The following is a 24,104-nucleotide window of genomic DNA, read 5'->3' as shown; positions in this document are numbered from 1 at the left end:
TTGCCTGTTCTTTTAAAACAGGTAGGGTAAGAGATTATATTACCTATCTATTTTAATTAACATAACTAATGTAACTTAATGACAGTATGTTTGTTTAGGCTGGAGTTCCTCTTTAACCACTTTCCCCACCGCTACAGTATATCTACGTCAGCTGTGGCATCCTCCAAGCCACAGCGACGTAGATATACTGACCTGGCTGCAGCCCTGCTGTGCACGGTCGGGTGCGCTTCAGAGCGCACCCTCCGGCACTGTCAGCTGCAATACTAATTGGTGGAAGGGAACATGTTCCCTTTTGGCCAATTAGTCCACCCCCCTCCCATGAATGATCGCTGCAGTAGTGAACTGCAGCGATCCTTCATCTGTCCCCCTCGGCGCACAAAGAGTTGAAAAAATCATCCTGCAAGCAGCCTCACTCACCTACCTCGTTCCTGCGACGATCCTGAAGTCTGATCCTCCGATCACCGCTCTGCATTCAGCCGCATATTGCCGGAAACCCGGGTCCCGGCTTGATGACGTCATCAAGCCAGGATACGGGTTACCGGCAATATGCGGCTGACTGCCGAGCGGCGAACAGAGGATCGTCGCAGGAACGAGGTAGGTGAGTGAGGCTGCTTGCTGGATGATTTTTTTTAGGATTTCTGCACGGAGGGGGCTGCCTCTGGGGGGGGGGGGGGGCATCTGGCTATCCATCCTGGGGGGTGGGGGGTAGCATAAATAAAAGGGGGGATTTAGATATTTGTTGGGGGCATCTAATTGACTAAGGGGAGGGGGGGTTACTAATTTGGTGCATCTGGGCAACTGGGGGGGGGGCAGTTATATACTGGGGGCACATTTGGCTATAATGGGGGGCAGCACTAATCCTGGGGGTACATCTGGCCATAATGGGGTTAATCCTGATCCGGGGACACATATGGCTATAAAGAGGGGCACTATTCCTGGGGGTGCGTCTGTCAATCTATTCTGGGGCTGTCAAACGCAGGGGACACATGTGGCTATGCTAGGGGGGCTGATATTGGGGACACATCTGACTATGCAGGGGGAGGCGGTGATACTGGGGACACATCTGGATATCTATACTGGGGCGACTTTAACTGGCGGCACAGTTTTTATGTCAATCGCACTTTTTATTTCCAAACAGGAATTGGTCAAAATTGAGAAACAATGCATTTTTTAAAAATTTTCCCACTTTTTCCCATTAAAATGCATAGAGAGGAACATTTTACTTTGTACCAAATACCCCCAATGAAAGCTTAGTTTGTCTTGAAAAAAACGATATATAGATAATTTAAGTGGCACGAGTACAGATGAAGTTATTGCTGATTAAAAAGGGAGACCGCTAAAGTGTCAAAACTGCTCTGGTCAATAAGGGGAAAACAAGGTCTGGATGCGAAGTGGTTAAAGGGGTTCTGTGGGGGTTCCTGAGAAGAAAAACAGACCCTTACCTTGGGCTTCTATCAGCCCCGTGCAGTGGTAATGTCCCACGCCGTCCTCCTCCCATCTGCTATTCTCCGCCGCCGGCCCCGGTCTAAGCGGCATGGGATCCAACTGCGGCTGCGCTACAGTGGCCGCGCACCCGCTCGCTTCCGCCTGCGTCATCGGAAGCTTACTGCGCAAGCGCAGTACAAGGCTCCGTTGTACTGCGCCTGCGCAGTAAGCCTCAGATGACGCGAGCGGAGGCACGGCAACGCGCATTATTCGTCTGTGTGACAGCCGAATAATAGCCCGGTGCCGGCTGCGGGGAACGGCAGATGGGAGCAGGACGGCGTGGGACATTACCACTGCAGGTGGCTGATAGAAGCCCAAGGTAAGTGGCAGTTTTTCTCCTCAGGAACCCCCACAGAACCCCTTTAAAGGATATCCAAACTTAAAAAGAACAAAAAACCCCCCAAAACTTTACTTACCTAAGTCTTCTTTCAGCCCATAGAAGTGTATCTGGGGGAGTGCTGCAGTTCTGCTGATCTCCCCTTTTGTAAGATATCCAACCACAGCTGGGCTTCTCACGATGGCACGGAGCATTTTGCGCTTTCTAGTATTAGTGAACTGCACAAGCAGGTAGCTACAAGCCACAGGAGTGCGATTGTAAGAGGTAGTGGAGCCCACGACCCAGTGATAGTCTGCGAACCTACGGAAGGGACAGCGACACCTGGAAGAGCAGCACAACTGCAGCACTGGACCAGATAGGCTTCTAGGGGCTGGAAGTAGCCCCAGGTAAAGTTAAGTTTAACTTTTTTTCAGCTCTGATATCCTTTAAAGAGGAACTCCAGTGAAAATAATGTAAAAAAAAAAAAGTGCTTAACCACTTTACCCCCGCCCGTACGGATTTCTCCATCCCTTTTTCCAACCTTTAACCCCCAGGGACGGAGAAATCCGTACTTTGCGCACTCCCGCCGCTGCCCGCGCTCCCGCTCGTAAATACGCCGCCGCCCGCTCGCCCGGAGATCAATGAACGGGAAAATCCATTCCCGTTCGTTGATCTAAGCCCCGCAATGATCCGCTGCTCTCCGATGAGCAGCGCGATCATTGTGAAAAAAAAAAAACACTTACCCAGCCTCCTAGTACTTCCTCCAAGAGTCCGGAAGGACTCTTGGAGGTCGCATTAAACAAAAAGTTACTGTGGCCATCTTGTGGCCAAATAGTAAAACTACACCCTAAACATTTTTCACATACAAATAAATGACTTTTACACAAAAAAATTAACTCATTACCTCCCACATTCCCAATTTTTTTTTTTTTTTTGTAATTAAAAAAAAATTAAAAAATGTACAATAAAAAAAATACATAAATAGTTACCTTAGGGACTGAACGTTTTAAATATTTACGTCAGGAGGGTACAACACTGTTACTTTATAAACTATGGGCTTGTAATTAGGGATGGACGCAAAACTGAAAAAAATGCACCTTTATTCTCAAATAAAATATTGGCGCCAAACATTGTGATAGGGACATAATTTAAACGGTTTTATAACCGGGACAAAAGGGCAAATACATTTCATGGGTTTTAATTACAGTAGCATGCATTATTTAAAAACTATAATGGCCGAAAACTGAAAAATAATGAATTTTTTCCCACATTTTTCCTATTTTCCTATTAAAACATATTTAGAATAAAATAATTCTTGGCATAATGTCCCACCTAAAGAAAGCCTAATTGGTGGCGGAAAAAACAAGATATAGTTCATGTCATTGCGATAAGTAATGATAAAGTTATAGACGAATGAATGGAAGGAGCACGGAAAGGTGAAAATTGCTCTGGTGGTCAGGGGGTAAAACCCCTCAGTGGTGAAGTGGTTAATTTTTACAATAATTATATATAAATGATTTAGTCAGTGTTTGCCCATTGTAAAATATTTTAAATCCCTGATTTATGTTCTGACATGTATTACATGGTGACATTTTTACTGCTGGCAAATGATGTAGCTGCTGCTTGCTGTTTTGGCAGTTGGAAACAGCTGTAAACAGCCATTTCCCACAATGTAACAGGGTTCACAGACAGGAAACTGCCAGGAGTACCTCGGTACTTAGAGCTTCTTGTGGGAGGGGTTTCACCACAATATCAGCCATACAGCGCCCCCTGATGGTCTGTTTGTGAAAAGGAATAGATTTCGCATGTAAAGGGAGTATCAGCTACTGATTGGGATAAGGTTCAATTCTTGGTTGGAGTTTCTCTTTAAGGGTCTTTTCTCCCTGAATCTGATGTGTTTTGTTGTAACGACCAATATTGTATCCCAACGATGCAATGATATTTCAATGGTACAGTCACATCATGTGCGGTGGATCCCATCAGAGTAATACACAACATGCTGTGTGTTTATCAAACAAAGTGGGTGTTTACAGTGGCGGTGAAGCATACTTTTATTGTACTGTACATGTCACTGTGAGCAACTTTTTGGCACAGTTGTAATCCTAGTGCATTGTGTAAAAAGTACCCTTAAGGTTAGTACTAAGAATATTAAAGAAGCAAAGTTAGTGTTAAAGAGAACCCGAGGTGGCCTTGTATTACGTTAGTGGGGCACAGAGGCTGGTTGGGCACACTAACACCAGCCTCTGTTGCCCCATCGTGTGTCTCAAAGACCCCCCTGCTCGCCGCTATACTCCCCGCAGTGCTGGCGACACGCAGCGCGTCGCCAGCACAATGTTTACTCTAGCGCTGTCAGCGCCGCTCCCACGCCTCCTCCGCATCGCCGCTACCCGCCCTCGTCCCTTCCCTCCAATCAGCGGGAGGGAAGGGACGAGGGCGGGTAGCGGCGATGCGGAGGAGGCGGCGGAGCGGCGCTGACAGACAGCGCTAGAGTAAACATTGTGCTGGCGACACGCTGCGTGTCGCCAGCACTGCGGGGGTATAGCGGCGAGCAGGGGGGTCTTTGAGACACACGATGGGGCAACAGAGGCTGGTGTTAGTGTGACCAACCAGCCTCTGTGCCCCACTTACGTAATACAATGCCACCTCGGGTTCTCTTTAAGTATAAAGAACAGTACAGCCCCCTTTTGAAGCTTATTGGTCAATCAGCAACTAGCTTTTTCTCCCGCGTTCTCCTAGGTAATCATTTTTATATTCTCTTTAAAGAAAACATGAACTCTAGATTATGGTAAAACAAATATTTAATGCTGAAAGAGGAGAAACAGCACAAATAGAGTCACTTTTTCTAAGTGTAAATAAGTAATTCAATCAAAATAAAACAGCCATTCTAATGAACATAGAAATTTGGAATTAAAAAAAAAAAAAGACTTAACAAAAGACGTAATATTTTCACAGCACTCGCTTACTATGTATCACAAGCTACAACATACATGATACAGTTATCAAACATCAAAATTTTACAAAACCTTTGTTTTTCCAAAACATGGACTAAGTCGTAAACATACATACAGGCAGTCCCCGACTTATTAACACCCAATTTTTGCACAACCCACCAGTACAAACGGCATGAAGTTGTAAAAATTTTATTCTGTGGAAACGAGTGAATTTTTTTTTTTTTTTTAGACCGGTAAAATGACATTTTTCTGCAGTACACTGAGGGCATGGGGGACAGGGGTGACACAGTGGGGGGCACCAAAGGCACGGGGTAACAGAGGTGGCACAGAGGGGGACACTGGAGGCATGGGGAGGGCATTGAGAAAGTACAGGGGAAAGAGATGGCACAGTGTTTTGACTTATGGACAGATTCAGGTTAAGAACAAACCTACAGTCCCTATTTTGTCATTAACCGGGACTACCTGTATAGACAGTCCTTTACAACACCAATTTTCTTCTTACAATTACTAAAACAAGTGAAGAAATAAACCCAAAGCCCAATGTTAATGTGGTCCTTTTTAGTAACTTCCTCAACTTCCAGCTTTGTTGTTCTTCCAGCGGGGGTACACGGCACGGGATACTTTGTTGTGCATTCTGAAACTAATGAAATAGTTAAAAAATAGAAAGTGGAAATAACTAGTGCCTTCAAACAGAAAAGATCATGGACATGGTTACTTAAAGGAACTCAGAGAACCTCTCATGGGCATATCTTTAAGCCAGACAACTTCCAACAAAGTCATGCTATGACCCCTCTGTAGGAGCCTCTTGCAATGGCCATGTATGTCACTTCCTCTTCCAGCTTCATTCAGTGATGCACTTCTCTAACAGAGAGAACAGGGGTAACCCAGAAATTATAACATAACCACGATTTTTAAATTGAAATCAAACGAAAACTATTTGGTGTAGAACGGCGATTCAGGCATGAAATGAAAGAGGAGAGCACAAGCTACAGAAATGTATGCATCTTTAAAGTGGTCTAACACCCAGCATTTCAACTTTGCTTTAAAAGATTGCTTACAGCTTATAAACTATTATGCCAGATTTTTTTTTTTAGCAGAAATTCACTGAATGGATTAAACATGACATTTTAGTGCTGCATTTAGCTAGAAATCCTCCTCCGTGCTTGCTTGTTTAGTTACAAATGTATCTATCTACAATGTAACAAACAAACACTGCTCTGAGAGAACAAAGAGGGCTTCCCCGGCAGGCTTTTCAAAGGTCTATTTGTATTCCAAATAAAGATACATTTGTAACTAAAAGATAAGAACGGATGCGGATTCCTAGTTGAATCCAACACTAAAATGTCATGTTTAACCCATTCAGTGAATTTCTGCTTAAAAAAAAATCTGGCATAATAGTTTGTAAGCTGTAAGCAATCTTTTAAAGCAAAGTTGTAATGCTGGGTGTTAAACCGCTTTAAAGAGAATCTGTATTGTTAAAATCACACAAAAGTAAACATACCAGTGCGTTAGGGGGCATCTCCTATTACCCTCTGTCACAATTTTGCCGCTCCCCGCCGCATTAAAAGTGGTTAAAAACAGTTTTAAAAAGTTTGTTTATAAACAAACAAAATGGCCACCAAAACAGGAAGTAGGTTGATGTACAGTATGTCCACACATAGAAAATACATCCATACACAAGCAGGCTGTATACAGCTTTCCTTTTGAATCTCAAGATATCATTTGTGTGTTTTTTTCCCCCTGAATCTCTCATGCACTGAAGTTTCAGGCTGTTCTTTTCTTCCTGCAAACAGCTTTGCCCTTGTCTGTAATTCCTCACTATGTGAAAGCCCAGCCAGCTCATAGGACGATTTATCCAGCTTGTAAAAGATAAGAGAGAAGAGAGAAGCTGCTCTAATCTAAATAACACACAGGCAGTGTGCATAGAGGGGGCTGGAAGGGGGAGTTCATAGCAGAACAACAACACTGAAGAACTTGGCAGCCTTCCAGACACAGGCCTGACAAGTCTGACAAGGGAAAGATACATTGATTTATTACAGAGACTGTGATAGCAGAAAGTGCTGCAGTAAGCCAGAACACATTAGAATAGCGTTTGGAACTTGTAGGATGATAAAAAACAGGATGTAATTTTTGTTACGGAGTCTCTTTAAGTACTTTGCAGTACTGGTCAGAGCCTTAAAGGCATGCCCAGGAGAGGTTCTCGGAGTCCCTTTAACTGACAACATTTAACATTTAAGTATTGACATACACCGTTAATCGGCATGCATATTATGTACGAATACATATAATATACAATCAAAGCAAAGTTTTTATTTAGATAGCGAGAAAAGATTAGACTGTTGAAGGTCTCTATTATAGTCTCTGCCAAATTGTGGAAATTTCCCTTCAATTCATGCCCCTGTAACAGTTGACACAAAAAAACCTATTGGGATTACATTTCTGTTTTTGGGAAACTTTATTCTGCATTTTTAAGAAAGGCAATAAGGAGCATATACCCAACAATAACACAAACTACAGATCTAAGACAGGTTCCAAGTTTTCCCCACCGCATTTCAAAAATACATAATGACAAACAAATGTTGTAGTGAACATTTTAGAACAGAAATACCAGAAAACAGGCATTTCAAAATGGCTTAAGTTTAAGTAACATTACAAACTAGAGGTCACCACAATTAACTCATTATCCCAAGGACCCTAACCCTTGCAGTGACTATGCGAGACTCCACTTTCAATGAAAATTGGTACACACATTTGTACAGATCTAAGAACACCATTTAATAACTTAGTAAACAGACAGCACACAAACAGATTACTTGCCATTAATCTCTGCAATATAGAGAGAGTTGAAGTGCAAGGATTGTCTTTGAGCAAAGATGGGATTTCACTTTAAAACTTGGGTCTTACAAGTACCAGATATAAAATGCTATATCCAACTATTCTCTGCCGCAAATACTATTCCACAGAGATAAGCAGTTCTTGGGCAATTATGCTTCAAATGGCTATTAAAAGAGAGATATTTTGCTAGCTGTTACACCCAATAGAAAAACATATGCAGTAAGTGATTTGTTGCAAAAATGTGCCTCTCTGTTCCTTTTAGGAAGACTAAAAAATGCAAGGAAAAAATAGGACCACCCTCAGCTCCACAGTCTTGCCAGCTAAACATTAACCATGGTCTAACATTTATGCCATAGAGAGGGGGAAAATTGACAGGCAATGCCAACATCACTAGTGTCATTTGGAAGAACATCAGTGGGAACAAGATTTCTGAGTCATCAAAGCAGACCTGAACTCTTGTTCAGCACACAATTAAAAAGTTTAATTCCACATAGAAGTGCTGTAGAAATCACTTGCAGTCTGTCCTGTGTGTTTGTTTAGCTGCATCAGAGTGTAATTAGCCTTATCAGTAGCTGTGACCCATGGCACTGCTTCGGATCTGCCTCTGCAGAAAAGACATAGGCTTAACCCTTTCAGTTCATCTTGTTAAAACTTTTAGGATGTCCATTAATTATAATGAAGATTTTTTTTTCCTCTAAAGGTTATCTGTGGCTAATCTATTAAAGCAAAGAGAAAGTTTTAAGTTAAAATACACTAATTCTGCTTTGAAAAAATATCACCAGAATTGTGTTATATTTATATAAAGCCTCATTTAATGTTACACTTAAAAATGGGTCTCAGAGTTTCATCCTAGCTACAGCATTATTTACAGGTTTAACCTTCCTGGCGGTAACCCCGAACGTAGTTCGGGGTAAGCCGCGCAGGAGGTTTTCTCCGGCCCTGCTGGGCCGATTTTCTTAATTTTTTTTTTGCTGGACGCAGCTAGCACTTTGCTAGCTGCGCCAGCACACTGATCGCCGCCGACCTGCGCCCGATCGCCGCTATCCGTTGCGGAGCGCGCCCCCCCCCAGACCCCGTGCGCTGCCTGGCCAATCAGTGCCAGGCAGCGCCGAGGGGTGGATCGGGACTCCCAATGACGTCACGACGTCGCTGACGACATCCCGCCCCGTCGCCATGGCGAACGGGATTTCCTTATTCGAAGAGGGCGGGGGGATGCCGCTGAGCAGCGGCTATCATGTAGCGAGCCCTGGGCTCACTACATGATTTAAAAAAAAAAAAAAAAAACTGCCGCGCTGCCTCCCGGCGGAATTTTTCATACCGCCAGGAGGGTTAAAGAGAACCCGAGGTAGGTTCTAAGAATCCTATTAGTACACAGAGGCTGGGTCTGCATATAATGCCCAGCCTCTGTTGCTATACTGTCTCCCCCCAGCGCTCTGCTGTCCCCCATAAATCAAACGCTGTGCTAGCGATATCGCTAGCCGGCTGTTCACATCTGCACTGTCACTCTCGCCGTTCCCCCGCCTCCTCTATGTGGCCGCTCCCCGCCTGCGTCCCTTCCCTCCCCGCTGATTGGAGAGAAGGGACGCAGGCTGGGAGCGGCAATATAGAGGAGTGCAGAGGTAAACAGCTTGCTATCGACACGATGCATGTCGCTAGCACAACGCTTGATTTATGGGGAACAGCAGACCGCAGGGGGAAACAGTATAGCAACAGAGGCTGGGCATTATATACAGACACAGCCTCTGTGTGCTAATAGGATTCTATTCTAGAACGTATTTTTCGTACTATAAACTGTGGATCTTGCCCCCCCCCCCCCCCCAAACTGTCTAAGCTACAGTGCCCAGCTACACTAACCCCCCCTGCCCCCCCCCCCCCCCACCAGCTACACATTTTACTCCCAGCTACACTCCTACAGCTAGAGGGCACCAATTAACCAGGAAGTACGGAAGCCACAGAAGACAATCGTGTACATCGGCCGATTCTTCTGATTATAGTAGAAGACAAACTGAGGAAACGATCGGAGAACTTTGAGCACATCGCTGGATAGGTAAGACCTGAGGGGAGAAGGCACCTGGTCATACCATTGCAGTATAGGTTGCACTGACTCCCCCCTACCAACGTTTTTGGGGGAGAAAAAGTGCGTATTACAGTCCAAAAATAAGGTGATAAGAAATGAATTCTACATTGATTAAAATGTATGTAAATCATTGTGCAAACACCCTCCCCCTCCCCAATAAATCATTACACTGTCAAGAGCCTGTACCTGTTTGAACCTGCAAAACAAGTTTGCCTTCTTAAAACAGAAGGTATTTGTGATCATTCAAATTGGAGTTAGCATATGATGTCTCCCATGCCATCACTGCTGAATATGCAAATCATTCTTTGTTGTTGCAAGTTAACCTCACATTACACTGTCAAGAGCCTGTACCTGTTTGAACCTGCAAAACAAGTTTGCCTTCTTAAAACAGAAGGTATTTGTGATCATTCAAATTGGAGTTAGCATATGATGTCTCCCATGCCATCACTGCTGAATATGCAAATCATTCTTTGTTGTTGCAAGTTAACCTCACTTCCAGAAGCGCTGGAATGCAATGATGTTTCAGCTTGTCAATTGTACAGAGCCACAATAATCCAACCTGCATACAGACTGTTTCAGGTTGGTTGAGTACTCATCAGCGCGTAACATGGATTAATGTGGCTCTGTGGGGTAGAACTTGAAGCACCCAGAATTACAACTTACCCAGCCAGCTCATTATGAACCAGAACTTCTAGGAATGTGTAAAGGGTTAAAAAGGACCAGAAAGCCTCCTTACTAAAATGTTACCGCAAAACAAAGGGTTGCCTTCTTAAAACAGAAGGTATTTGTGATTATTCAGATTGGAGTGAGCATATGATGTCTCCCAAGATGCATCACTGCTGAATATGCAAATCATGCTTTTTTTGTCCCTGTAAGCTAACCGCACCTCTAGAACCACTGAGATGCAATGATGTGTCAGCTTGTTAATTGTACAACAATCCAAAATAGTCAGTATGCATGTTGGATTATAGTAGCTCTGTACAATTAACAAGCTGACATATCATCGCATTTCCAGCAGTTCTGGAGATGTGGTTAGCTTACAGGGACAACCAAAGAAGGTTTACATATTCAGTAGAGATGCATTGTGGGAGAAGACATATGCTCACTCCAATCTGAATAAATGGCAAATACCTTCTGTTTTAAGAAAGCAAGATTGTTTTGCAGATCATTTTAATAAGAGGGCTTTTTGGTCCTTTGTAATCCTTTACACACTCCTAGGAGTTCTGGCTCATCATGAGCTTGCTGGGTAATCTGTAACTCTGGATGCTACCGATACGAAGGCTTCCTATACTAAGGGCGGTAAGCTACCTATACTACTGATACTGGTGACAACCTTGGTCTATCCGTACCTTTGGCTACTGTTACTAGAGAGCTACTTAATACTGGGGGGACCCTCTGGCTACTTAAAAAATTGGTGTGTGTACTGTCCAATTTTTTTTACTTCTTTTGGTAGTGGCATGATTTCTAGCTATGCCCCTGGTCAGGATGCCTATTTTTTTCCTTTGTTATCCTGGTTTCAGTGTCAGAAACTCTTTTTCTATCTGTATATAGCATGACATGATACAGGTCATAAATGGCTCCTCTTTTAACCTCCTTGCCGGTTATCCCGAGCTGAGTTTGGGGTAAATCGCGCAGGAGGATTGCTCTGGCCCTGCTGGGCCGATTTTCATAATTTTTTTCCCTACACGCAGCTAGCACTGTGCTAGCTGCGTGTGGTACGCGATCGCCGCCCCCCCCCCCCCCGCCGCGCTGAGCCCCCCCCTCCCCCCCCAGACCCCTGCGCAGCCTGGCCAATCAGTGCCAGGCAGCGCTGAGGGGTGGATCGGGATTCCCTCTGACGTCCGTCATCCCGCCCCGTCGCCATGGCGGCGATCAAAGAAGATAGGGGGATGCCGCTTGTCAGCGGCTATTATGTAGCTAGCGCTAGGCTAGCTACATGATTTAAAAAAATAAATAAATAAAAAAAGTGCTGCGCTGCCCCCTTGCCGAAATAATTGGAACGGCAATGGGGTTAAGTATGCATTCTAACACTAATCATGTAGAATGAATAGAAATGGTTTATGAGATACAACTAATTCTGGCTTGCATGCACATTTATGTACAGTGGCTTGCAAAAGTATTCAGCCCCCTTGAAGTTTTCCACATTTTGTCATATTACTGCCACAAATATGAATTAATTGTATTGGAATTCCACGTGAAAGACAAATACAAAGTGGTGTACACGTGAGAAGTGGAACGAAAATCATACATAATTCCAATTTTTTTTACAAATCAATAACTGCAAAGTGGGGTGTGCAAGCCTTGAACATCCCACAGAGCACTGTTCAAGCGATCATTCAGAAATGGAAGGAGTATGGCACAACTGTAAACCTACCAAGATAAGGCTGTCCACCTAAACTCACAGGCCTAACAAGGAGAGCGTTGATCAGAAATGCAGTCAATAGGCCCATGGCGACTCTGGACGAGCTGCAGAGATCTACAGCTCAGGTGGGGGAATCTGTCTATAGGACAACTATTAGTCATGCATTGCACAAAGTTGGCTTTTATGGAAGAGTGGCAAGAAGAAAGCCATTGTTAACAGAAAAGCATGCCCCGTTTGCAGTTTGCCACAAGCCATGTGGGGGACACAGCAAACATGTGGAAGAAGGTGCTCTGGTCAGATGAGACCAAAATGGAACTTTTTGGCCAAAATACAAAACGCTATGTGTGGCGGAAAACTAACATTGCACATCACTCAGAAAGCACCATCTCCACTGTCAAATATGGTGGTGGCAGCATCATGCTCTGGGGGTGCTTCACTTCAGCAGGGACAGGGAAGCTGGTCAGAGTTGAGGGGAAGATGGATGGAGCCAAATACATGGCAATCTTGGAAGAAAACCTCTTCGAGTCTGCAAAAGACTTGAGACTGGGGCGGAGGTTCACCTTCCAGCAGGACAATGACCCTAAACATAAAGCCAGGGCAACAATGGAATGGTTTAAAACAAAACATATTCATGTGTTAGAATGGCCCAGTCAAAGTCCAGATCTGAATCCAATCGAGATCTGTGGCAAGATCTGAAAACTGCTGTTCACAAACTCTGTCCATCTAATCTGACTGAGCTGGAGCTGTTTTGCAAAGAAGAATGGGCAAAGATTTCAGTCTCTAGATGTGCAAAGCTGGTAGAGACATACCCTAAAAGACTGGCAGCTGTAATTGCAGCAAAAGGTGGTTCTACAAAGTGTTGACTCAGGGGGCTGAATAATTACGCACACCCCACTTGCAGTTATTGATTTGTAAAAAATGTTTGGAATCATGTATGATTTTCGTTCCACTTCTCACGTGTACACATGGAATTCCAATAAAATTGATTCATGTTTGTGGCAGTAATGCGACAAAATGTGGAAAACTTCAAGGGGGCCGAATACTTTTGCAAGCCACTGTATACTGTATTGTACGTAGTGAGGAATTGGGTCAATTGCATGCACTTCCTGACGATTCTGACTGACCCAGTTCCATTCCGCATACTCAACTTGCCCTGAATGTTTTTTTTTTTCACGCGAAAACCCGGTAAAATGCGCGAAAACCCGTGCTAACAGTTAGCACAGTTTGTGAATCAAGCCTATAAAATTTATCTGACCTTGGTTCCTTCATCAGGGGACTGGGGTTGTGTGTGTACAGTTTCTACATACCGTATATACTCGGGTATAAGTCGCAAAATTTAGGACTGATTCAAAGTAAAAAAGTGGGGGGGTCGACTTATAGTCGCATAGTCCTAAATTTTGCGACTTACAGCCTGAGTGGGGTGAGGGTGTGTGTTATGGATGTGGGGTGTGTGTGTGTGGAGGGGTTACTCACCATCCATCGCTGGGCGCAGTGTCCTCTTTTCCTCTCTTCTCCCTCACTCGCGCGTCTGCCCCCTTAAGAGAGATGGTCCGGCTCCCGATGTCACATGACGTCGGGACCGGAAGTTACCGCGCGAGTGGAGGAGAAGCGAGCAGAAGAGAGGAGACTGCGCCCAGCGGTGGATGGTGAGAGGAGACTGCTGCAGCGGCGGGGAAAGCGGGCATGGAGGCAAACATCCCACCTTCCACAGCCTCTATCCTCCATCTACTTCCTCTCCCACGCATCCCCTTGTGCTGATACCAGCGTCTCCTGTGATGATGTCATCACAGGAAACGCTGGTATCAACGCATGGGATGCCTGGGAGAGGAAGTAGATGGAGGATAGAAGGTGAGATGTTTGCCTCCATGCCCACTCTCCCCACCGCTGCAGCCTATACATGGGGGCAACTGTACTGGCTACCTACCTATGCTGCTGGCAACTATACTGGCTACCTACCTATACTACTGGCAACTATACTGGCTACCTACCTATGCTACTGGCAACTATACTGGCTACCTACCTATACTAATGGCAACTATACTGGCTACCTACCTATGCTACTGGCAACTATACTGGCTACCTACCTATACTAATGGCAACTATACTGGCTACCTACCTATGCTACTGGCAACTATACTGGCTACCTACCTATACTAATGGCAACTATACTGGCTACCTACCTATGCTACTGGCAACTATACTGGCTACCTACCTATGCTACTGGCAACTATACTGGCTACCTACCTATACTGGGGGCAACTATACCTGGCTGCCTACCTATGCTGGCTACCTATACTGGAGGCAGATACCTGGCTGGCTTACCTATAGACTCTATAGACTTACCTATAGACTTATACTTGAATAATTGGAAAAATCCACCTTGTGAGGGTCAAATTTTGGGGGTCGACTTATACACGGGGTCGACTTGTATCCGAGTATATACGGTAAGTGCAATCTGCACTAACGCATTTATTTTATATCCTGGAGTGCCACCATGTGGCTGGTTTCTTATACAAACAGAAGAGAGAAGGGCCGAATCATGGCCAAAGTTTACAGAAAGAAGCATCGCAAAATTACAGCAGCTGTGGCAAGTGTGAGGTCCTAGCAGCATAAGCTGCATGAAGGGCTATTACAACCTAAGCAAAGCGGAAAAGTCACATGTAGACCCCTTTGCTTACTGAATGGCAAGGTTGAACCTTAAGTTTCACCTATTTCAGGGAACTGGAGGAATTTATATAATAAAGTGGAACACTCTTCTTTTTGGAAGATAGACAATGACAGGCTCTGTCTTAGGGCTTATTTACATTACAAGAGCTTTTCTAAGTGCTTTGTGATTTAAAAAGCTCTTGCTAATGTTATCCTGTGTGTTCTCACTGTAACAATGTGATTTTGTAAAATCCCCCATGAACAAGAGCTTTTTAAATCACTAGCGTTTAAAAAGCTCTTGTAGTGTGAATCAACCCTTAATGAGGATGTGTGAGTGTGGTTATGGGATTAAATACTCACCTGTTTTAATGACTCTGGGTCACCGGTGACGCTCCGCCCCCCTCCTCTGAAGTGCAGTCACTGCCAAAGCTCTTAGGAAACCTCTGGCTGCGTTGCTGCTGCCCGCCTCAATTAAGCAGCGGCTGTCGTGCTGGGGGTGGACCGAGGCAACACTTGTGGGCGTGGCTAGAACTCCTACAACGATTTTGAAAAAACTAAAAATCGCCAAGGTCCATTCACTTAGGGAGGCAAAACAATCACCTGGCTCGAGGGAGGACACCAGGGTAGGTAAGTATTTAAACCCTGTGAACTCCCCCAAATCCAGCTTTATTTTCACAGAGCCTGTCATGACCGGCTCTGTTATTTCTACTTTAGGCAATCTTTAAAGTGGCCACACGCATAGTGGTCACCCGGTTAGACCATCAGATAGATCCCTAAATTATTGAAATCTGATCGTAGACGGATCTATTACTGCTACAATAAGTACACAGATTTTAGCATGCCACTCCCTGTCTCCAGGCCTCCCCAATCTAAAATGTCTCACTTCATGTTCACTTACTATTTGAGAACATGGAATGTGGTGAGTGTTGGTGTGCAACATACATACCTGTCAAATCACCATTGCTGAATCCATGAATCAGTCTTCATGCCATTCCCTATACATGAGCCACACTTCCAATTTCAGAATTCTAGGTGTTCTATATAAAGTGGGATTAAACTCCAGACGTTAAAATTTCAGTACCTGTTCTTGGGTATATGAAATTTTAACCACTTCCCCACTTTTAAAACTGTAAAATGTTTATCCTGAGAGCAGTACAACTATGCCAGGCTTTTATATGGCCATTTTTCGGGCTCAGGAAAAGTGGGGACGTGTCAGCTATTGCAATGGCAATGTGTTTATTCAGCAGGGGAGCACAGTGAGGAGGCTGAGCAGAAAGGCAGAGCATTTCTTCTGTCTGACTACGATTTGTATAGCTGGCTTCAAGATAAAAATTAAACGGTTTTGTATGTGGGTAGGAGTTTGACGTTAACTTTTATGTAACAAATAGGTAGTGAAATATTAATGTGGGAAGTTTAATCTGGCTTTAAAGAGAACCTGAGGTGGGTTCTGAGAATGATATCAGCACACAGAGGCGGGGTCTGCATATAATGCTCAGCCTCTGTTGCTATACTGCTCCCCCCAGGCCTCCCTGCGCTCTGCTATGCCCCCATAAATAAAACGCCGCACTAGCGACACACAGCGTGTCGGAGCCGGCTGTTTACCTTTTGCAGTGTCCAAGTGTACGTAACCAAGAATAACAAAGTTCGAGTTTTCAAAAATGATACATCTTATTTAAACCCCATTAAATTAGTATTTTAGGTTATTAAAAGCAACAGTAAATGCTTGGAAATGGTTTAGAACCAATTATCATATACTACAATAAAATATATATTTGTCAAGGTGTACTTGTGATAATGTTTACTATGCTCAGGGGTACTTGGTGAGTACAGGGTTTTAAAAGGGGTACATACCAATAAAAGAAACATTCATCCAGGACATCATTGTCTAGGCTAGACATCACTAGGAGGGTGGGGTTACATGCCAATATACCACAATATATGCTGAAACCAGGGTCATTAACTTAATACATTCTGCTATGAGACATGACAGGTGTCTTAAGAGATCAAAAAAGTGATATTGTTATATCCTTATAAAACTGTGACTAAACTTGGGCTTTAAAGAAAAGCTAGAATGTCAATGAGATAACATATCTGTGCAAGAAATTTAGGAAAATTATATTAAAAATAATCTTTTCTTTTCAGTCTGAGGCAAGCTTTGACATTCCAAACATGACAGGTAATTCTAACAAACATGCAAACAGAGTGCACATTGTTACGTGACTGCCACACCGCTTGGCAGACCCAGAGTAATTAATCTGCACACATACGCAGATGGCAGCACTATAGTGTTCAGCTGTTCACTATGTTCCCCTGCTTCACACAGGATTTTTTAATCAATAACTTAGATTTTGTTTCAGAAAAAAATTAATAAAAGCCATATAATTCTAATGAAACTCACTTTGAACATTACAAGGAATATTGCAGACAACAAGCAATCACTGTATGCAAAGTGTTGGATATTCAGAACTAGAGACATAGTTTGGTCAGATAACTGCCATTGTTTTATTTGTGGTGTGTGTTTTTTGGATTTTTTTTTTTAAATCAGTGTTCTATTATCCAAAAATTATGAGAATTCTGAGAGGGCACAGAGAAAATATTTAGTTTTTTTCCCTTTTCATAGGACTTTTCTAGAAAAGCAACACGTAAAAATGTCCAATGGTATTGAAGGCTTAAAGTGAACCTTAAGCCAGAAAAAAAAATGAGTTTTCCTCACCTGGGGCTTCTACCAGCCCCCTGCAGCAGTCCTGTGCCCTCGCAGCCACTCACTAATCATCTGGTCCCCCGCTGCCAGCTAGTTTCGTTTTTGCCGACAGGCCCGTCAGGACTGGCCACGCGTAGCTATTTCCGCATTCCCGACTGTAATTAGCGATATTGCGGGCCGCAACGCGTACAAAAATACGCGTTGCCGCATTACGCACGCATAGATATGCGACAACGCGTATTTTTATACGCGTTGCGGCCCGCAATAGCGCTAATTAGTCGGGAATACGGAAAAAGCTACGCGTGGCCAGTCCCGACGGGCCTGTCGGCAAAAACGAAACTAGCTGGCAGTGGGGGACCAGAGGATTAGTGAGTGGCTGCGAGGGCGCAGTACTGCTGCAGGGGGCTGGTAGAAGCCCCAGGTGAGTAAAACTTTTTTTTTTTTGGCTTAAGTGTCTCTTTAATGTTTATGAATGCTGTTACTTTATTTCTTCATCGACACAAAGTTATTGATATTGGTTGCATTTTGTATTGCAGTAGGATTGGAAAAAAAATACATCTTTAACCACTTTGCCTAGACAGGCACCCTAGACCTGTTTTCCCCTTCTGAACTAAAGCAGTTCTAAGGTTTCAGCTCTGTCCCTATTTAATCAAGAATAACTTTGTCACTACTTAGGACACCTCAGATATTTTTTAAGGGAAAATAAGACAAAGACCTCTTTGCACCTTAAAAGCAAGGTCCGAGCAAAAAAAAATAATAAAAAAAGGGGATTTACTTACCTGGGGATTCCTTCAGCCCCTGGCAGCCGCCCTGTGCCCTCACCGCAGCTCCGCTACCAGCCAGTGGCTCAGGGTCCCCTCCGGTGTAGATGCCGACCTCGCCAGGTCGGCCTCTACTGTGCTTGAGCGAGCGCCGCTTTTTAATCCCGCTGATGTTGTCTGTCCTTTAAAGGAAATATACATTTTCTTGCTTTTTAACCTCCTGAGCGTTACGCCGCTCAGGTGGTTTTGTTACTTTTTGCCCGATTTTAAAATAATTGTGCTTAATGGCTGTAAATCCTCTAGCTAGCACTAGGCTAGCTAGAAGAAGTCTGCGGCACCCTCCGATCCCTGCCGCTCCCCCGTTTATACATTACCCTGCCTGGATCCAGTGATCAGCGCAGCCTCCCCGGACAGCTCCGGTCTTTACTATAGGGAGGATCGCAGATGACGTCATGCGCAAACCCGATCCTCCCCATAGAGAGACCGGAGCTGTGCAGGGAGGCATGCGCGATCGCTGGATCCGGGGGGGGGGGGGGTTACGTATAAACGGGGGGATCGCAGGGATCCAGGGGTGCCGGACACGCTTACTAGCTAGCCTAGTGCTAGCTAGAGGATTTACAGCCATTAAGCACAATTATTTATTTATGGAGGACTCCTGGGGCCACAGTGCGGTATGCCCGACACAGTGTCGGGCATACCGCTAAGGAGGTTAAATAAAAAGCACAACTGTAGAGAACACAACTTACATTTGGCTATTTATCCCACTTTTAGCAAAACTTTAATTGTGTTACTGCTATAATGTATGGTGACAATCTGATTTTGAAATTAAAGTATATTTTTCTGCATTATGTACTTTTATTCTCCTTGCACTGCAATGATAAAAAACAATTCTAAATGTTCAAAGGGGGAATAAAAGTTTTATAGTGTAAATAGTAGTTTTATTATGCAGGTGGTATGGAATCAAAAGTACACAACACAGCCCCCATAATTTTTTGTTTATGGAATATCTTTTGATTAGCTTGGACGGTTTGGGATGTGTTCACTATGATATTTTAGTATCTGTTGGCTTGTGTTAGTAATTTAACTATTTGGTCGGTTATAAGTTTGTGTTGTTTGTTTTTGTCCGTTTCTTCCTAATATGGAAGTCCTGCCATATTATACATCTTATCTTATGTTCGTCATCATACATGGATTAGTGAGCCTATTGGATCTACAGGGTGAACTATGCCACTATGGCTTGAGAACCTGTCCCCTGTATAACTTGCATTCATTGTGAAGATAACTGTATTCATCCTGCTTGCTATTCTAATAGTATCTATGTTTTATATAATTCGCTACTGTATGTCTTTTCTTATTTCAATAAAAAAAAAGTATACAGGAGGTGGTTGAACAGTATTTTAATAGCCAATTAATACTGTAGCTTACTAGGGGCCATATGCAATTAACTTTTTCTCCTGAGTTTTCTCCTAGGTGAGATTTTGAAACTTGTCACTAAGGCCTCTTTGACAGTAGGTCGGTGCGTTTTGATGCAACGTTAAAGTCACAACGCAAATTACAACGCAATGGCCCAAAAAAGTCACAATGCAACTTAATGCCCCATTACGGTCGCATACAGTACAGTAGAGTATACAGGCAATGAAAAGTATGTTTCCAAGTCATTACTGAGCATGTGCAAACAGACCAACGCAGCGAATAACGTGTATAATGCACTGCATGCAGTACTTTCACTTAAAGAGACACTGAAGTGTCAAAAAAAGCATCTTTTTATTTGATAAAAGTGTTTAACATAATAGCCCTAACTAAACCGCCGCATTCCTGACGCTGTAAACTATCTAAATCCCCCCTAACTCCCCCACCCTCTCCCCTGCAAAATGCAAGACTTTCTTGGTCGTGGATTTTGCTGCCCTAAGCGCTTCAGTGTGAGGCGAGGCTATGAGCTGCAGCCCTGCCTCACACGTGTCTGTCAGCAGCGGATATCCACCTCTCCCCCGCCCCTCTCAGTGAAGAAAGACTCTGAGGGGCGGGGGAGAGGCAGCAATCCGGGCTGACAGACGCGTTTGATGCAGAGCTGCGGCTCATAGCCCTGCCATACACGGAAGCGCTGCCCGGATTGCTCCCCGGGGAGTTTGGGGGTATTTAGTTAGATTAGAGCGGCGGGGATGCGGCGGTTTAGGTAGGGTTATTATGTTAAACACTTTTATTATCCCTTTATATATCGTTTTTTTTTAGACCTCAGAGTCTCTTTAACGTGCAGTGCTAGTCACCAACACGACGTGTGCACTGTGAATGAGGCATGGATTATTCATTGCTGTGAGTTATTCTGCGATAAATGTTGTTTTAACGTGCGACTTTAATGTTGCACGGTGAAAGAGGCCTAAAATGCCTTCTAAACCACCAGCAAGCAAAAACATGCTTGAAATTTGTAAGCCTTTGTGCAGGGTCCTCCTCCTTTTGTGTCCTACCTGATCATGCACCTCCATTACTGTAAATCCATGCTATGCATTTGAGTGAACCTAACTTGCCTAATCTCCATGGTCCCATGCAAAGACTGACTAAGCATTACCTTGTACTCATACTGTGCTGTGCGATCTGGTTTTCTTGTATTCCTGTATTGTCATATTGCTGTATGTGACCCCTACATATTGTCTGTAACCTAAATTGATGTCCAGCGCTGCGTAATATGTTGGCGCTTTATAAATACAATAATAATATTTATAAAATATTTTTCATGGTACTTTTTCGTCTACATTTAGCTACTTTTTCCATTGCAAAGGGCTCTATTCACAAAACGTATTATACATGACTTATTTATCACCTAATTGATAAAAACAACCTTTCAGCACATTTACAAACAACATAATCACTCAAAGTAAGTTCTTCCTGATTAACTTCATTTCGAGATTACTTTTCTTAGCTTATTTATATTAGATTTTTGCTCTTTGGAAGCTTAAAAATGTAACATAAATAAGGTGAAAACCGAGGAAAACAGGTGAAAAAGCTTAGTGAATTATGCCCAAAGTGCTGAAAAGGTATTCTAAATCAAAGATTTGGAGAAAATCTGGAGAAAAAGGTAATTGCACATGGGCCTCTGTGTTTTAGTTGTCCCTCCCCCCTTCATATATATTTTCGCTGGTAGCATAGTGGTCCCCCCCTCATAGCCTACGCTGATAGTTTAGTTGTCCCCCTACCTTAGGGCTGTCCCTGGAAGTCTAGTGGTCTTTCCTCTCCCTTCCATATAGAACCACTTTCACACCAGTTGCTTTCCGCGGTAGCTTAGTGGTGCCCTCCTTAACCACCCTGGCGGGCTAGCCGCCGCAGAGTATCACATGGCCCCGGGAGGATTTTTTATTTTTTTGTATGAAATGTGATTTATATGCTTAACCTAGCACTTGGCTAGCTAACTATGCCCCCCAAGTTTCGCCGCTCTCCACCGGGGGGGATCACGCCGTAATACGTACCCCCCCAGGGATCCCACAATGGTGCAGCTTCCCAATCAGCTCCAGGCTTCGCTATGGGGAGGATCGGGACTGCGCATGACGTCAGACATCATGTCCGATCATCGCCATAGTGACGAGTGAAGCTGAATGGTGAAGATGCGGGTCTCGCGGGATGCAGAGGGGTAAATATTGCCGGCGGCGATCGGGTGGTTTAGTTAGGTCCGGCGGGGCTTGGGGGCATATAGTTAGCTAGCGAAGTGCTAGCTTAAGCATATAAATTAAATTTTATTTTAAAAAATCCTCCCGCGGACGCAGCCTCTGAAACTGCGTACCACCAGGGAGATGAAGGCATTCCTTGGCAAGTGTTGATTAACAACCCTCCCCCCCAGCACTCCTCTGGTTAGTACTTACGTGGACCTCTTGTATGGAATGTACTGGTCATCAGGCAAAGACTCAGCATATGCAAGTACAGGTGGCCGGGTGCAGTACAAGCCACGGTAGAGAGCCAATCACCACAGGAACCGGGAGGGCTGACTTACCCAGGATCCCTTCCTGCTGCCGATCTCTGCCGAGGGGGGAATCTTAACACCAGGGTAGGATACCATGGTCAGTCTCAATGCTGTCTGGGGTGATGAACCTAGGTGCATGTAGGCACCTGTGCTGTACTCATTTGGCACTGGTGGCAGAGAAGACCTGAAAATACTGTAGTACCAGTAACAATTGGTTTAAAAAAATTATATTGTAAGTCTCTTTTTACTGAAAGGGTTACTAAATGCGAGTTGTCCCACAAAAAAAAAAAAAACAACCACCCAGGATGGAAGCTGTGACAGAACACTTTATGACCAATTACATGGACTAAATTGTACCAACAAATAAATACAACATTAAAAAGCATGGACAGAACATAAGGGTCAGGACATTAAGAAATTAAATGTCAAGTCCAAAATGGTCAGGACATTAAGTAATAAAATAAGAAATTCAATAAAATGTAGCTTAACGTTTCCAACTCTTCCATTGCACACTCAGGGGTTATTTACAGTTCAAGCAAATGTTTTAATGTTTTGTTGTAGGCTCTACAAAGTAACGCCACCTTTGTACAAATATAGGCACTCATTACTAAACTGAAACACACAGAGAGAAAAAGTTTTTTTTCTTTCTCGCATAAACACAGCAAGCATAATAAAACTTTTCTAAACTTGTAGACAAATTTTTATATTGCACTGGAGCTGGTTTGAAAATGTCAGTCATGGCAAAAATTCAAGCCTAACTGTCAGATTTCGTGTAATGCTTTGTTTCACCTGCTAGTGCAGGGGTAAAGAACCTATGGCTTGGGAATCAGATATGGATCTTTTGATGGCTACATCTGGCTCACAGACAAATCAGTAGGGGTTGAATTACTAAGCTATACTGCTCAAGCAGCACAGTAGGGGTTGAATTACTAAGCTATACTGCTCAAGCAGCACAGTAGGGGTTGAATTACTAAGGCAGGGAACACACTTGCAGGGCCGTTTTCCCCTGCGATTCCCAGGTTTCCGTTGGGTTTTGCGGTCGCGTCTAACGTGTGCGTTTTTCCGCGTGCGTTTCCGCGTTTATGCGATTGCATGGCATGTAGTGCCATGCAATGTGCGGGAAAAAGCAGAAAACTGTGCGGGTACAAAACGCGGAAAAAACGCAAACGCGCACAAACGCATGCGGCGCAGCGTTTCCTGAGCTAGGCTATTAATTTCAACAGCCTTTAAAATCGTGCGCGTTTTGTCGTTCGCGGCAAAACACGCAAAAACGCATGCAGTGTGTTCCCTGCCTAAGCTATACTGCTCAAGCAGCACAGTAGGGGTTGAATTACTAAGCTATACTGCTCAAGCAGCACAGTAGGGGTTGAATTAATAAGCTATACTGCTCAAGCAGCACAGCTAAGTGTGGGAGCACAAGTAAAATTTTCAAAGTAGCCATGCTACTGCTGTAGCGTGCACTACTAACTAACTCGTGCTCCCCCAAAACTAACGGCCGCTCCATTTCTCCAACCCTGGATCCTGTCAGGTTCAGTGACTTTGTAGGAAGAGATCCCTGCACTTTGATTGGCTCAATAGGCTTCCTGTCACTTGGCAGGCAGCCTATTGGGCCAAAGTTTGGGGATCTCATCCTACAAAGTGAATCAACCCCCAAGTCAGCTAGATAATACAAGCTGTTAGTCGGTATTTCTCCTGTCTGGCTCTCGGGGAAATTGTTGATGTTGCTAAAACCCAAAAGAAGCGGACGATGTGTCTGACACTTCCGCTGCCCGGAGGATCAGTTGTAAACACATAACCATGGCAACAGGTATGTGAGCCCTCTGCTGCGCATGCACACTGTGCCAGTTTGAAAATGGCTCTCACACAATTACATTTTAAAATCTGTGGCGTTTATGGCTCACTCAGTCAAAAAGGTTCCTGATCCCTGTGCTAGTGGCTGTATATGCCTGGAGTGTACAAACCATCCTCTCCCCCCTTTCCTTCCAGGGGGCTCCTCTGCAGACTTTTGGGTCGGCAGCAACTCC

General features: G+C 44.1%; 1 protein-coding gene across 1 annotated transcript in view; it reads right to left on the bottom strand.

The window, feature by feature from the left end:
* Positions 1 to 4,628: 4,628 nt before the first annotated feature.
* LOC137561423 (ankyrin repeat, SAM and basic leucine zipper domain-containing protein 1-like) overlaps positions 4,629 to 24,104 on the bottom strand; it is a 75,431-nt gene continuing 55,955 nt past the window's right edge. The window contains exon 8 of the mRNA XM_068272723.1: positions 4,629 to 5,392. Coding sequence (XP_068128824.1) covers positions 5,231 to 5,392 — 162 coding nt within the window. The 3' untranslated portion in view covers positions 4,629 to 5,230. The remainder of the gene's footprint in view (positions 5,393 to 24,104) is intronic.

The sequence above is a fragment of the Hyperolius riggenbachi genome, chromosome 3 (genome assembly GCF_040937935.1).
Source record: "Hyperolius riggenbachi isolate aHypRig1 chromosome 3, aHypRig1.pri, whole genome shotgun sequence".
NCBI classification, from domain to species: Eukaryota; Metazoa; Chordata; class Amphibia; order Anura; family Hyperoliidae; genus Hyperolius; species Hyperolius riggenbachi.
Note: the sequence above shows the minus strand (reverse complement) of the source record. Positions and strands in the feature narration are given on the sequence as shown.